Genomic DNA, 16,110 nt, shown 5'->3' on the forward strand with positions numbered 1-16,110 from the left:
GGTCATTGGTATGAGAAAGTAAAAAGGAAAAACGACAGAGCTCTGTATTAGGCTTTTCAGACTGTTCGTGGAAAAATAGAGCTGTGGTTCTGGATTCAGGTGTGTACTGGTTCTAAGTCTATCCCAGGATTGTTAGTGCCACTTAGAAGCTGACCAAGCCCTTTGTTAACTTTTGTCCCTATCTGAGCATTAAGCAGCTATAAGGAAGGAGGAGGGCACTGGTATGTGCTCACTTCTCTTGTAATCCATCTCACTGTTTGGGGAGCTCAGGCCTTGCTTTATGTGGTAGTTGCCTTACTGCCATTGCTTAGTCTCTTGCTCCTTGTTGTTCTGCCCTTCTCCTTCATCACTGCAGTGGGCTTCACCCTGAGCTGCAAGCACAGTAGAGAGGCAGGGCAGTGGGGCTAATCAGTTCCTACAGCTTTCTCCCTCTTGTCCTGTGGTCACTGGCAGAATTTGGGAGAACCATTGTTGCTTTGAGATTTCTTCAGCATGGATATGACCCTGAATCATGTTTTTGTCTGGTTGTGCAATCAAAGACTTGCTCTCTAGCTGTGCTTTGTCACTGAGCAGTGTTGTCTTACTTCAGGCTGCTGTTGGAGCAGGGCTGTTCCCAAGCCACTTCGACAGTGTCAGTTGGGCTGATGCTCATGAAGCTCTGCCTGTGGCTTGCCTGGGTGAGGAGGGCCAGACAAGCAGATCATGAGTAGAGCTGCAGCATTCTCTCTGCAGCCTCAGCTCCTAGGCCTGAGCATTCAAGTAGCCAGCAGCTATTCACATGAAAGCACAGCAGAGAGGATATGGAGAGCTAGCTGCTTTCCCCTCTGCTGTCGGCACACAGAAGAGTCTGCTTCATGAGACTTCTGTTTAGACTGGAGTTTGCTGTGGCTTGTAGTACATCAGGAGCCAGGAGGTAAAATGGGGCTGGGACAGGGAGGTCAGCTGTAGCAGGCTCTTGAGCTGTGGCAATGCAGAGGGATCCTTGCACAGAGGTCACTGTTCCTTGGGGGATCTAGTTGACATGGGTTCTGTGCAGGACCATGAAAATTGACAGCAGGCTACAATTCTGGATCTGCCTCATGAGCTCTGCTTAAACTGTTTCCCTTCAGTTTTGTGTTCCATTAATTCCAAATAAATTTTTTGTGCTTTTTTTTTTGTGGGGGAAAGTGGGTATTGTGGATTGAACTCAGGGGCACTTGACTACTGAGCCACATCCCCCATCCTATTTTGTATTTTATTTAGAGACAGGGTCTCAATGAGTTGTTTAGTGCCCTCACTTTTGCTGAGCTGGCTTTGAACTCCCAATCTTCCTTCCTTAGTCTCTGGAGCTGCTGGGATTTTGCTTTGTTTTAAAAAAAAGAAAGAAAAAAAAAAACTGCAAGAAGTAGTCCCTTGTGTAGTGAATTGCATTGTGGTAAGCTGCTTAAGGGTCACCTACAGAGAATACCCCAGGATAGCTGTGCATAGTAGTTTGTGGAGGGTAACAAGGTAAGAGAGAAGCAGTGAAACTCTGGTTTACTGGGGTGTCAGATCATTAGTATTCTGTAAAGGAAAACGGTGCGGGGGTGGGGGGAGTCTAGATTTGAGTCAGCTTTCTGTTATTATGACAAAGTGCTTGGAATAATTAACTCATAAGGATGAAAAGTTTGTGGCTCATGGTTTCAGAGGGTGTAGTTTATGGTCTGTTGACCCTGTTGCTTTGAGCCTGCAGAGGCACAGTCATGGCAGCCAGGAAGCAAAAAGAGAAGAGAAGGGGCTGTGGTCCCAGTATCCCCTTTGAGGAGAATGTACCCCTATGATCTAACTTCTCCCATTAGCCCCCACCTCCTCAAGGTTTTGTCACCTTCCACTGGTGCTACAGGCTGGCAAACAAGCCTTTAACAGATGAATGTTTACGGAACATCTAAGATTCAGACTATGGGTAGATCTTATCATTGGGGCTCAAGGGAGTGGTGGAAGGAAACTGATGAGGAGCTGGAGAGGAAGTGAGGTGCAGGAAGCAGGGCTATTGCAGCTGTTAACAGGGACAGGAGCACTGGGGCTCCTGGACCCAGGGAAGGGCCACTGCAGATGACAAGGGCCTCAAGGCTACCAAAGGAGCTACTTGTGAGAGGTGCATGGAAGAGCCTTGAATCCATAGGTCTCTCAGGAAGTGAAATTATGAAATAATATTACCTACCAAGTCTCTGTCCTGACAGCTTCAGTTATAGGAAAGTCATACTGTGTGAGGTCAAGGAACCCTCCAGGGCGTTGATGTTATGAAATAAACTCAGGACCTCTCTTGTCTTTTCCAAGGACCATGGCCTGCAATGTCCTCATTTTATCTTTGACAAGGTTCATGTATTGGGGTAAAAGGGAGGCATGTTGCTGTGGATATTCTGGACTGCAGCAGGGCACATGCACCACCTTTGGAGCCTTCTACAGTTAGCTCACTGCAGGACAGCTGCCAAAGCGCGCCCAGATGGTACCAGCTGGCATTTGCTGTTGGCCTGGAGATAAATGTCTCAGGGCCCATTTCAGTGCTGTAGTAGTCATTGCAGTAACTGAGAAGCTGTTTCATCTCTGCCCTGCACCCTAGTGTGGAGATGCTATGATTCTTGGGGTAGGGAATGTGCAGAAGTGAGTTGGCAGAGATTTCAGGCCTGGTTGGACTAGAAGACCTTCCGGTCCCCTCCATTCTGAGATGTAAATCAAGGAACACACCTATTCCTGACAGTGGGGATGGTAATCTCTGTGCCTGCTGCTCAGTGCTCATCAGGGCTTTGCAGAACACTTTCTGGGGAGGCACTGTCTGCTAGGCTTGAGTGGCAAATGGAGACCCCCAGGTATGTGGGCAGTGCCTATCCTGGTATAGAAATGGGGAGGCTGGCTTCTCAAGACTCCCGAGTCTGGGAGCTTCTCTGAGTGGGACTGCTGCCTCCCTCTCTCCACACATTTGGCATTTCTCCTGTTATTCACTAGAGTTGGTTTCCCTCATGTTATATCTATATAAGCTTATGCAGTGATAAATAACCATTAGGTGATTTCAGAAAATGGAATAATTAAATAGTAATTCAGATTAGAGAAGAGCATGGTGCCAGGCTCTGTGTGGATCACACCTTCACTGCTCTTGGGCTCTAGATATAGTTACCACAGCTGTGGGTGGCAGGAGGCTCCCCAAGGGCCCAGTCAGGCAGGCTTAGGGCTCCAGGCAGAATGGTCCACATCCTGTCCCCTGGTATACATTGGATGGGTGTGGTGGATTTACTTTTCCTGTTGGACCAGGCCTGAACAGGAAAAAGACCCAGGGTAACTCTCAGGAAGGGGGATGTTTCTTTTTTGCTATGACTGAAGAATACTTTAAGAGTAATAATTCCTAGAAGTGTTTGTTGCCTGCAATTGGTTTCATTCACTAGCATAATATACATTGCTATCATTGCTGTTCTAGTGAAAATGGAAATGTATGTAAAAATAGCAATGCTTTCTCTTGGGAGAAAAATACAGTATCACTTAAAAAGTAAAGCTGATGGGGCTGGGGTTGTGGCTCAGTGGTAAAGTGCTGGCCTAGCATGCACAGGACACTAGGTTCAATCCTCAGCACCACATAAATGTAAAATAAAAGATCTTGTGTCCACCGAAAAACTAAAAAAAAAAAAAAAGAAAAAAGTAAAGCTGATATTGAATTTATTTCTTTAAAATTCTGTCTTTTTTTTGGTACCAAGGATTGAGCCCAGGGGTGCTTAACCATTGAGCCACATCTCCAGCCCTTTTTATTTTATTTATTTATTTTGAGAGAGAGAGAGAGAGAGAGAGAGAATTTTAATATTTATTTTTTTCTAGTTTTTGGAGGACACAACATCTTTATTTTTGTATGTGGTGCTGAGAATCAAACCTGGGCTGCACTCATGCCAGGCGAGTGTGCTACCGCTTGAGCCACATTCCCAGTCCTTTATTTTTTATTTTGAGACAGGGTCTTGCTAAGTTGCTGAGACTGGCTTTGAACTTGCGATCCTCCTGCCTCAGCCTCCTGAGCCACTAGGATCACAGTTGTATGCCACCATTCCCCTCTGTCCTATCTTTTTTACAGAGAAAGAACATTGTCTCCACTAAAGCAGCCAGAGAATACATTCCTGTTTTTCACTCTCTACCCAAAACCATGAGAAATCAAGACGTTATAATACAAATTTGAGAAATTGAGCCACTTTTAGTAGCATACATGGAGTCATTGCAGAATGAGGGAGGTGACTTAAAATAATAGAAATGTATTTTGTCATAGTTCTAGAAGCCCAGACCCAGAAGTTCAAAATCAAGGTATCATCAGAGTCATGTTTTCTTCTGAACGCTGATGGTTGCAGGGATGGGGAAATCTTTCCTGCCCTTCCCCCTCACAATGGCCCCAGGTGTCCTATCTAGTGACTGTGTTACTGCAGTCCCCTATGGAACCATTTAAATCTGTCATTTAATTTAAAGCCTATGAAATGGAGATTAGTTACTTCTCATCAGTAAGCATTTTAGAAATTTTATACTAATTCAAAGATTTCAAAATGTAGAGCACTTGTCAAATAATTGAGTCTTTATTTACAAAGAAACAGAATGCAAGGGGCAATTGACAGCTTTGAAATGTTGTTTTGCTTTTTAAAATTCATGTTTTCTTTGTTTGATACATGTATACATAACCCTGCAGTTACCCAAGTTTTTCCCCCAACTAATTTTGACCCAGAGAATGTGAGGAGAGGACCAAAGAGTGGGTTTTTATTGATGTTGTTTACCAATAAAATGGAGTGGCAAATGGAGACCCCCAGCTGACCTCCCTGTCCCAGCCCCATCTTACCTCCTGGCTCCTGATCTACTACAAGCACAGCAAACTCCAGTCTAAACAGAAGTCTCATGAAGCAGACTCTTCTGTGTGCCAAGTAACTCTTGAATTCTGAACTAATTACATAATTTCCTATCTTTATATATGAATACATCACCAGTGAAACTCCACATCATATACAACCACAAGAGTGGGATCCTAACTATAAGTTGTACTCCAAGTATGTGTAATGTAAAAAAACACTCTACTGCCATGTATATCTAAAAAGAATGAAGAAAATATGTATACATATGATCACCTTTCCTAATTTTTAGCTTTCTAATATCATTTTTCAAACTTGCAATAGTAATACATACTCTCCAAGAAAAATGCTTTTCTGAGATGGGATTGTGGCTCAGTGGTAGAGCGCTTACATAGCACATGTGAGCCACTGGGTTTGATCCCTAGCACCACATAAAAAACAAAATAAACAAAATAAAGGTTTTTGTTTTCTAATGCCTTTTCTAAAAACTGCAGGCATATATGTTGAAAAGGAAGGGTTGGCCCTTGATATTAAATCCTTCCATCTAAGAATCTGATCTCTCCTTATTTTTAGGTCTTTTTTTTCTATCCTGCATAGTCTGTGCATTTCTTACCAAGTTTATGCCATGGAGTTTCTTAGTTTTGGGTCCTGTTTTGTGAGTATGCTTTCTAACGTGTTCTTGTTGATGAACAGGAAGGCAGAGTTAGGGGCACCATTCGTCTTACCAAAGTCCCCCAGTAGCTTCAGTAGTTTTTGAGTCAGTTGTTTTGAATTTTCTGGGAGATAATGATATCATCTTCAAATAATGATAATTCTATCTCATTCTTTTCTTGCATTTGAACTTTTTTGGCTTCAATTAGAACCTTCAGAGCAGGGTGAATGAATATACTGGCAGAGGCACCCTTGGCCAGTCCTTGTGTGGGGTTTTGAATGTTTCACGATGAATCACTATTTGCCATTCAGACTTTTTTGGCACTTACTAGCAAATTCAAGAAGTTTACTTTATTTACTTGGGTTATTTTAAAAGAAAAAGAGTAATACATGTCAAATTTGATTTTATAGTTTTCCTGTTTTTGTATGAATTTTAAGAGATTAGGTTTCCTAATTTTGAGGCATTCTTGGCATCCTTGAGATTAATCCTTATTAGATCACGATATTCTTCACTGTTAGACTTAACTTGCTGATGTTTTATTTAGGACTTTTTATTTATATTCTGAGGTGTTATGAAGTTGAGTTTTAGTTTTTGACACCTTGTCTGTTTTGTGAGAAGATCATGATAGCTTTATGGAACAATTTGAGAAACTGTATTTTTTCAGTTTGCAGGAATAGTTTGAATTTTCTATTTCATGAAGAATGTGATAGAACTTACCATAAAACTTTGGGGCCTAATTCATGTTTGCAGAGAGGAAGAACAAGTATAGATCTACTATTAGTCTATTTTAGGTTTTCTTCTTCTTGAATCACATTGTATTTTACCTATTGATTTTTGTGTAGAAAGTTATACACATTGTTTAGATGAAGGGTCTTGAGTACTTGTCTCCAGGCTGGGGAATTCATGGGAGTGATGGAGTGGGCCAGCTCAGGAGTGCTGCAGTTCTCATATCCACCATGTGTGCTTACACCTAGGCAGGCTCAGGGAGAGAGCACTTCTCCTTTCAGGTAGGAAATGGTCTGCCCTCTGCAGTGGGAGGCTCTGGGGAACTGTGCCTCTTGTAAAAAGAGCACTTGTGGGACTGAGGATATAGCTCAGTTGGTAGAGTGCTTGCCTTGTATACACAAGGCACTGGATTCAGTCCCCAGCACCACACACACACACACACACACACACACGCACGCACTTGTGGCGATTTTGATTAAGTTGAATAAGATGCTGAAATGGGCTGCCTGATAATATATTTGTAGTATTGTATCTGTTTTCTTTACATCTTATATATATCATTTGAAAAAAATCTTCCCTTGAAAATACTCTGTGTAATTGCTGCTGGTACCAAGGGTTTTTGTTTGTTTGTTTTGTTTTTTTAACATCTGCTTTCTAGATGACAATGAAAACCAAACAGCGCATGTTAACGGAAGACTGGGAGATATTTAAACAAAGGCGATTCATTGAAGAACAGGTAAGTTTGTCCATATGAGAGGCAATTAAAGGAAGTAGGAAATCCTCTTTATAGAGTGAGTGGCATTTTGCACATTAGCTGCTCTGTTGCAACAGGACACCATTTGAGGACCACATGGGCAACATCTGCCAGTGTTAAACAGTGGTTTTTAGCCTCAAGGTAAACCAATTTTATTTGCCTATTTCCTACATTCTGATTACTCTTTAAGGAAAGCCAGTGCTCATCGATTGACTGATGTTGGTACACAGCGGCTCTAGGAATTTTACAGATGACATTGCCCTGAGTCCCCATACGTACCTGTGAGGCAGGTGTTGCTATCTCCAGATCACACATGAAGGGGTGACATGCTGCAGGCTAAGGCCATTTTTGAAATCACAGGGATTCAGCCCAGCTTTCCCCGGCAATGCCAGGAGCCAGACCATCTGTAGTCTGCCCCCTCCCTCCTCACCCTGGTGGAGCCTCCTCTAGCAGGCTTACCCTGCACTCTCTGCTGATGAGGTCTTTGGAGAGCTTGCAATTGACCTTCCTGTGATTGGCCTAGGATCCCTCTGCTTTTGGAACTTCTTTTCCTAATCTCATTCATATGGCCACACCAACTATTCCTACTTCCTGGACTGTTTTCTTAGTCTCCTTTATGAGCTTAATGCCCTTGGCCTTTCCTTTAGTTCCCTGCTCCCTGCCCCCTATTCTGTGTATTAAATGGCCTTCCAGTCATCACCTGTCCATTTGCCAAAGCTAGTCCAGAACTCCTTCTCCTTTGATACTCAGATGCTTCCTAGTCAATTGGAAGGAAGTTTCCAGGTCCAAGCCTCTTCCTCCAACACCACATACCAGTCTCTCTTTCTATGGCTGCCTTCCTGGTTCCCAGAAGATACAGAGTACTTGACAGATAGAGGGTAAAGGTTGGGTATCTTCAGTAGCCTGCCTTCTGGATGTCTGTTATAAGGGCACGTGACAGTGTGCTTGCTGAAGACCAAAATATTTAGGAGGTTCTTGGTACCTGGACCCTTGTGCAGCTTAGCTGCAGGTCTGCCGCTCCTGTATCCTGGTCCTGCCCACCTGAGGAAGCTGACCAAATTGATTTCTACATATTATCATAATTACTAGAAAATGTGATCCATGAAATGGAGAAAGGTTTCTGTGAAATTAAGCAATTGTTTGATAATTTCTTCTAGTTAACCAATAAGAAAGCGGTTACTGGCGAGAACAACTTCACAGATACCATGAGGCACATGTTGTCATCACGACTGAGCATGCCTGACTGCCCCAACTGCAACTACAGGAGAAGGTGAGCTGGGCTATCATGGGTGCAGCAGCCTGCAGCCCTCCTTGAACCAGGTGGAGGTCTGGAACTGACCTTCAGAGAACATGATGACCTTCTGTGTTGGCTCTCTTGGTAACTGTCCTTAATTCCCGATCAGATGTGCTTGCGATGACTGCAGCCTCTCACACATCCTCACTTGTGGTATCATGGACACCCCCGTCACTGATGACATCCACATTCACCAGCTACCACTCCAAGTGGATTCTGCTCCCGACTATCTCTCTGAGATGCGCCCACCTAGCGTGTCCTCAGCAAGCTCAGGGTCAGGCTCCAGCTCTCCCATCACAGTTCAGCAACATCCCAGACTCATCCTCACAGACAATGGCTCTGCACCAACTTTGTAAGTTGTAACTGTGTAATAAAGATTCAGAAATTTTAAGTATTCAATCGCAAGAAACAGTGATGTCTACAGAAGTATGAACATCATCATAATGCTTTTCATGAAAAAGACCTTGCATTGTTTTAAGCAACTTTTAAAACATGAAATCAGTCAATTCAAAGTTTGACACTTATTTCATTACCTGAAAAAAATGTTAAATTAACAAGTGCCAGTACAGTGAAAAACATGAAAAACATGTTGGTATGCAGGGAAGTGTCTCCTTGGCTCTGGCCCCTTCTTCTTGTGCTCCTGGAGGGCGGTCAGCTGCCGTTCACTCGCCTCATTGTCAGCCCAGCGTTCATGCTTGCCTCATGTCTTGCTAAGAGTTCAAATGATCGTGTTAGCAAGCGATGGAAAGTTTGTCTTCTGTGTTCCCACATAACTAGGTGTTCCTTTTATATGGCAAGGCTGCCCTGCTGCTCTTGCCTATTCACTGTGTGGTTGGCTGGTCCCAGATTCCTTCAGAGTTGTGACACTGTCATTTGTGAGGGCTTATGGAAGGGTGGTAATTACTTGAGTAGACCTAGACTTCCATTGCATGTGCATCATAGAGCATGCAGCCATCATGAGCCCTGCAGAGATTCCAGTGCCAGGGATTATTGCCCCTGACCTCAGCTGTTCAGCCTTCCTCAGATTTCTCTGACAGGAGTCATACCTTTATCTCCTCTCTCTGGATTTCTCAAGGAAACTGAGAAGGGCATCTCAAGTCACATAATAAATGAGAAACCTTTCCTTTAGAGTCTTCCAGTTCTCAGTATGGACTCGTTCTCAAGCCCCAAATAATTCTTTTTCTTCCTTCTTTCCTTCCTTCCTCTGTGTGTGCGTGTGCATGCCTCTCTCTCTCTCTCCCTCTCCCTCCCTCCCCCTTCCCCCCCCCTCTTTTCTCCTTGGTGGTACTGGTGAACTCAGAGGTGCTTTACCACTGAATTATACCCCTAGCCCTTTCCTTTTTTCTTTTTCCTTTTTTCCTTTGTTTTTAGTTGTAGTTGGACACAATACCTTTATTTTTATTTATTTATTTATTTTTATGTGGTGTTGAGGATCGAACCCAGCACCTAGCATGTGCTAGGCGAGTGCTCTACCACTGAGCCATAACTCCAGCCCAAGCCCTTTTCTATGTATTATTATGAGGCAGGTTCTAAGTTGTCTTGTGTTGGCCCTGATCTTAAAATCCTCCAACGTCAACCTCCCAAGTAGGTGGGATTATAGGTATACACCACTGCATCTGAATGTACCCCTTTAATTTTAAATAAAACAATTGTGTCTGGGCTTGGGAGTGGTAGAAGGAATAGTTTTGTAGCAGGGCATCTCAAGTCACATAATAAATATAATATCCATTAGTCTGATTAAATGTTTGTGATTTCCTTAATATTTCTGCTTTTGGAGGTTTTCCCTTTCCATTCTTCTAGGTAGTAAAAATGCTGATCTTCTAGGTCTCTCCTCTCTTATTCAGGTGACCAGGAGGTATTGGTAGTGAGTGATGCTTTACAGGACTCTGAACACAAGCAGTGATCTAAAGAAGGCTTCTGTGCACAGCAGGTGGCTCCTTATCCTCCTCTGCAGTATAGGAGCTGCCTTTGACCTTGTCTGTTGTCTCAGTTGTAGTGATGATGAGGACGTTGCACCATTGTCAGCCAAGTTTGCTGATATTTATCCATTGAGTAACTACGACGATACCGAGGTGGTGGCCAACATGAATGGGATCCACAGTGAACTGAATGGTGGTGGGGAAAACATGGCCCTGAAAGATGAGGTATGAGCGTGATTACTTGTAGCCACAATAGGTGGCATAATATGGTGGCCTAAGTTTAATTTTTGCATTATTCTGCTTTGAAAAATGTAAGTTACAAAAGGCTGCGTTTTAAGTCCCCACAGGTGAGCAGCACCAGTAGTAGCTCTTCAGAAGCCGACGATGAAGAAGTGGATGGTGAAAGCAGTGGGGAGCCCCCAGGAGCTCCAAAGGAAGATGGGACCCTGGGAAACGGGAGCCCCAGGGCAGAGGAAAGTAAAGTGGACACTCCACCCCCTTCTTACCCAGCCCAGCAGGTAGGGTTTCATGTTTCAGATTTTCTTTTTGTCATGAGTCTCTCAGTATATATTTTTCCCAAACATGGGCATTATTAACTGTGAAAGTATTCCATTTCAAGTTATTTCTGTGGCTCAGAATCAGAGAGAATCAAGACACACTTGTAAAACAGACAATTCATAATTTTTAAAAATCTTTTTAAAAATATTATTTTTTAGTTGTAGTTGGACACATTATCTTTATTTCATTCTTATGTAGTGCTGAGGATTGAACCCAGGGCCCCACACGTTCTAGGCGAGCACTCTACCCCTGAGCCACGACCCCAGCCCCCAGTTCCTATTTTAATTTTGTTTCCTTTGCTTGAATCTAATCATCTTCTTCATTTTGTAATGCTTCATGTTCGTTTCCTTTTTTTTTTCTATATAGAAGCAAGGAGAGGCTATTTTTTTTTAAGTTGTAGATAGACACAATATCTTTATTTTTGTGGTGCTGGGGAGCGAACCCAGGGTCTCACGTGTGCCAGGCAAGCGCTCTACCACTGAGCTACAACCCCAGCCCCCCAGTCCTTTTTTTGAGATCGGGCCTCACCAGGTTGCTTAGAGCCTCAGTGAGTTTACCAGGCTGACTTGGGACTTGAAATTCTCCTGCCTTAACCTCCTGAGACACTGAGATTACAAGTGTGCACCACTGTGCTTAGACTAATAAATTCATTTTGATAGGTGATATAAATATATATAATTCAAATGAAAGACAATGTTAAAGGTATATACATTAAGAAATCTGGCCCTTACCTTCTTCCCCACCCATCCTGTCACATTTGCATACCAAGTCCCTAGTCCCAGTAGATAATCTGTTTATTATGTGCATGTATAATATTTATTCTTCCCCTTTTTTGTGAGAAAGGCTGTCTAATAACACACACACAGTTCTGTACCTGTTTGCCTGACAGTGCATCCTGACAGATTATGTCTCTGCAGAGCGTACTTTCTCATTCCCTTCTGCTGGCCTCACTCTCTTTCATAATGTGAACATTCTGTAGTTTCTGTTTTTCCTTTTTAGTTCTCTGTTGATGGGCACTTGTGCTGTTCATCCCCTCTTTGACCATTGCAAACTATTCAGTGAGTAACTTTGTACATCTGACGTTGTGTACAAAAGCAGATATAGCTCTAGGACTAGTCCAGCAGTGAACTGTGGGTAAGAACATCAGTGAGTGGGGTTGGGTAAGGCCATGGTGACCACCCAGACTCCAAAAAAGAGTGGCCCCACAGTTTTGTTGGATTGTTGCCAGTCTGATATATGGAAATGGTAACCCATGGGGTTTCAGTTTTCATTTCCCTTTAATAGGTAAACCTCCTTTCCTATATTTAAGGGCTATTTGTTTCCTTTTCTGTCCTGTTACTGAGTTCTTCATATATTGGATATATATCCTTCATCAGATATGAGATTTGCACTGTTTCCTCATGGTCTATAATGTGTCTCTTTATTTTGTGTGTTTTTTTTAAAATATTTATTATTGTTGTGTTTATTTTTAGCTGGACACAATACCTTTATTTTATTTTTATGTGATGCTGAGGATCGAACCCAGGGCCTCGCACGTGATAGGCAAGCGTTCTGCCACTGAGCCGCAACCCCAACCCAGTTTTAATAGTGTCTTTTGTAAAGCAGAAGCTTTGGGTTTAATTCATTCCAATTTATTAGTTTTTTTCTTTTCTGAACCATCCCTTTGATACATTGTCTAAGAAAACTTGGCCTAACACAAAACTGTAACATTTAGATGCTGCGATTCATTTGACTAATAAGAGTTTGCTTATGGTGTAAGGTTAAAGTCTGCATCTGTGTTTTTAAGTATATGGACATCCAATTATCCGGTGCTCTCTGTGAGACTGGCCTTGCCGCTGCAGGAGCACTTTGATGATTTGTTGAAAATTGATGGGCCGTAAATGCAAGGGTTTAAGATTCATTCTCTTCATTTGGTCTCTGTTTGTCCTTACATGTGTACCACACGTGACAGTTGCTTAAGGTGAGTTTGAAAGTATAGTAGGATTCGCTCTCTAGCGTGGCAGACCTGCTTTCTCACAGATAGCAGTCTTGGTATAATCGGCAGGTGGGGGTTGGGGGCCAAGCAGCCAGGGCCTCTGGAAGAGATGCACTAACCTGATCCCTGAGAGCCACCCTTAGAGATTAGTTCCCCATGGATTCTGGAGGGACATGGGTATGCAGATAGGATGTGATTCCTCACTGATTTCTCTCTAATTCTTCCCGTTTCTGAGGGAATCATACTAAAGACTTTTGCCAACTTTTGATTTCTACATTTGGGAATGATGTTGAATGTGTGTACATGTCATTGTAACTCCCTGGTACATTGACCCCTTTGTCATGATGAGATATTTCTCTACTGATACTTCTTACTTTAAAGTACGTTATATCTGATATTAATGAAGCCATTTTAGCTTCTTGGGTTATTGTATGTACATTATAATTTTTTTCCTTATATTTTTCAGCTTCTTTGTGTCTTCAAATCTAAATTTGCTTTCAGATCTTGTTGGACCTTGCATTTTTATAACCTCTGCCTTTTCAGACATTAAACAAAATTTTTAGTGACCATTAATACCATTTAATTGTCACTATTTATTTATTTTTTTTAATGGTACTGGGGAATTGAACCGAGGAGCACTCTACCACTGAGCTATATCCTCAGCTCTTTTTATTTTTTATTTTGAGACAGGCTTTTGTAAGCTGCCCAGGCTGGCTTGAATTTGTAATCTTCTTGTCTCAGTCTCCCAAGTTGCCAGGATTAACATTGCTGTGCCACCATACCTGGCTTTTGCCATTAATTCTGTTTTGTTTTTAAGTTGTAGATGGACATAATACCTTTATTTATTTTTTTATGTGTGCTAAGGATTGAACCCAGTGCTTCACATGTGCTAGATAGGTGCTCTACCACTGAGCTATAGCCCTAGTCCTGCCATTAATTCTTTTTTTTTTTTTTTAATATTTATTTATTTGTTATTGGTGGACACAACATCTTTGTTGGTATGTGGTGCTGGAGGATCGAACCCGGGCCGCACGCATGCCAGGCGAGCGCGCTACCGCTTGAGCCACATCCCCAGCCCCTGCCATTAATTCTTTAATGTTTTTTTTTTTAAGTCATTTTCAAGTTGCTGCTTTAAGCATTACAATATGCATCTTAATTTATTACAATCTACTCTAGGTTAATATTGATTTAATTCCAGTAACATAGATAAACATTGCTCTAATACAGCTCTATTTTCTTCTTCCTCCTTCAAATTATTATTCTGTGTATTATATTTGTTATAAACCCAGCATATTAAAATTATTGCTTTTTTAAATTTCATAATTTTAGAGAAATTATAAGCAAAGACAAAAGATAACGTGATATTTTCCATTTGCCAGCTTGCTTGCCTCTTCTGGCATTCTTTTCTTTTAATTTTTTTTAGTTTTTGTGTGTGGGGATTTGTATTATTTCATTTTGTTGTAGGGACAGACGAGGCAAGGCACCGAAGATAGCAGGACACAGTTTTATTTGGCTGCAACCAGGTTCAGAGGGCAAAGCTTTTGCTATAATCAATCAATCCCCTGAATCTCGAGTTCAGGTAGTTTCAGAATTTTATACCCAGCATGTAAGGGAAGGGGCTCAGAAGTTCACAGTCTGCAGAAATTCACATAAAAGCAGCTTTTTCTTTCACTGTTCTGGGTAAGTTAACCCTTCAAGTTCAGCTTTTGAGAAGGGGGGAGCTTCTTCTCTCCTTTTTTCCCTCCCCTGCCAGCTGTTACCATGGAGCCCAATAGGTAACTTCTCCATAGAAATGTAGACATCTCTATAAAACTCCAGCTCAAGGCCAGAGGCCTTGTTAAAGGATTTGTCTTTTTTAATCACATTTTGCATTTGCAAACATACTTCTACAAATTATTATACTGGAAACATGTTTGTGAAAAACAAGTGAAAGGGCATTGAGCACCTGGAGTGCTGATTTCTCTCTGGCCAGTGGCCAAGTAAAATAGAACAACAGGAATATAGGAAGTTTAACTACATTGAACTTTTTGTAGAGACTCTTTTGCTTATAGTCTTAAAATCAATTATGGTGAAAATTTCTCGAGAAGCTTAGTTAAGATTTTTTGTTAAGGAGAGGGTGCCACTACAATTTCAGCTGAAATACATCCTTTAGTATTTCATGTAGGACCAGTTTGCTAGCACTGAATTTTCTCAGTTTTTACATATAAATGTCTTTCTTTTTTTCTTATTTTTTAGAATAGTTTTAAGTCACAGCAAAGTTCAATAGAAGATGCAGAGAACTCTACGCCCCTTGCCTGCACCTCACATCCTCCCCCACCATCAGAATCCCACACAGAGGGTTGTAGCTGCTGGACAGTCAGTCCTCCACATAGGCCTGTGCTTCTTTATGGAGGCGGACTGCAGGAGCCTCCAAGGTGGTTATGTACATCTATTTTAATCCATGTTCAGCTTCCTTGTATTTCTTAGATCTGTAGATTGATGGTTTTCATCCCATTTGAAAAGTAAGAGTTTCAGACATTGTTTCGTTTAAGTTTTCCTCTCAGAGACCCTTCCGGCTCCTGTCCCTGGGACGACTTTGCATACATGCTGGTGTGTTTGCTGCTTTCTCCAAAGATTTCTGACTATGTTTTCCTTTACACTCTCTCTCTCTCTCTCGCTCTCTCTCTCTCTCTCTCTCTCTCTCTCTCTCTCTCTGTTTTCTTTTTTAATATTTTTTTAGTTGTCAGTGGACCTTTTTTATTTATATGCGGTTCTGAGAATCTAACCCAGTGCCTCACACATACTAGGCAAACCAGTGAGCCACAACCCCAGCCCTTCTTTACTCTCGTTTCTTGTCTTCATATGGATAATTTCTGTTCCCCTAATTGGAGTTCACAGATTCTTTCTCCTGTGTGTGTGTGTGTGTGTGTGTGTGTGTGTGTGTGTGCGCGCGTGCGCGGGGGGGGGGGTGCTGGGGATTGAACCCAGGGCTTTGTGCATGTGAGGCAATCACTCTACCAACTGAGGTACATCCCCAGCCCACTCTGCTATCTTAAACCTGCTTTTAGAATTCATATTTCATTTTCTTTATAGTTACTGTATTATAATCCCCTGTATGTTTGATCTCTGTTCTCCTACTTGCCTTACATCTCTAAACATGTTGTAGCTGCAGTTTTGCATCTTTTTCTGCTAATCCAATATGTAGAGCTACTCAGGAGAACCAATTTCTAGTGATTCACTGTCCTTTTCCTGCAAAAGTGTGGCTCACACTTTTCTTTTTCTTTGCATGTCTCATACTTAAAAATGTAACAACTCTGACTTTCCCTTTGAGTGACTGTTCAGTGAGGTTTTTGCTTCTGTAGGTTTTAGTGCTTACCTAGACTTACGTTGCAGAATCGGTTTCCCCCATATGCAGCAGCTAATACATCAGCTCATG

At 42.1% G+C, this 16,110-nt stretch overlaps 1 protein-coding gene across 9 annotated transcripts in view; it reads left to right on the top strand.

Moving 5' to 3' along the window:
- The window catches only part of Fam193a (family with sequence similarity 193 member A), a 138,758-nt gene that overhangs the window by 79,815 nt on the left and 42,833 nt on the right, over window positions 1-16,110 (top strand). For all 9 annotated transcript variants that reach the window (XR_013425623.1, XR_013425624.1, XR_013425626.1 and 6 more), the window contains 5 exons: window positions 6,854-6,931; window positions 8,107-8,219; window positions 8,353-8,595; window positions 10,234-10,387; window positions 10,501-10,680. Coding sequence is in view for 6 of the 9 variants with exons in the window: in XM_078020883.1 (XP_077877009.1) it covers window positions 6,854-6,931; window positions 8,107-8,219; window positions 8,353-8,595; window positions 10,234-10,387; window positions 10,501-10,680 (768 nt within the window). In the remaining 3 variants the exon portion in view is untranslated. The remainder of the gene's footprint in view (window positions 1-6,853; window positions 6,932-8,106; window positions 8,220-8,352; window positions 8,596-10,233; window positions 10,388-10,500; window positions 10,681-16,110) is intronic.

This window comes from Ictidomys tridecemlineatus, chromosome 9, assembly GCF_052094955.1.
Source record: "Ictidomys tridecemlineatus isolate mIctTri1 chromosome 9, mIctTri1.hap1, whole genome shotgun sequence".
In the NCBI taxonomy this organism is placed as follows: domain Eukaryota; kingdom Metazoa; phylum Chordata; class Mammalia; order Rodentia; family Sciuridae; genus Ictidomys; species Ictidomys tridecemlineatus.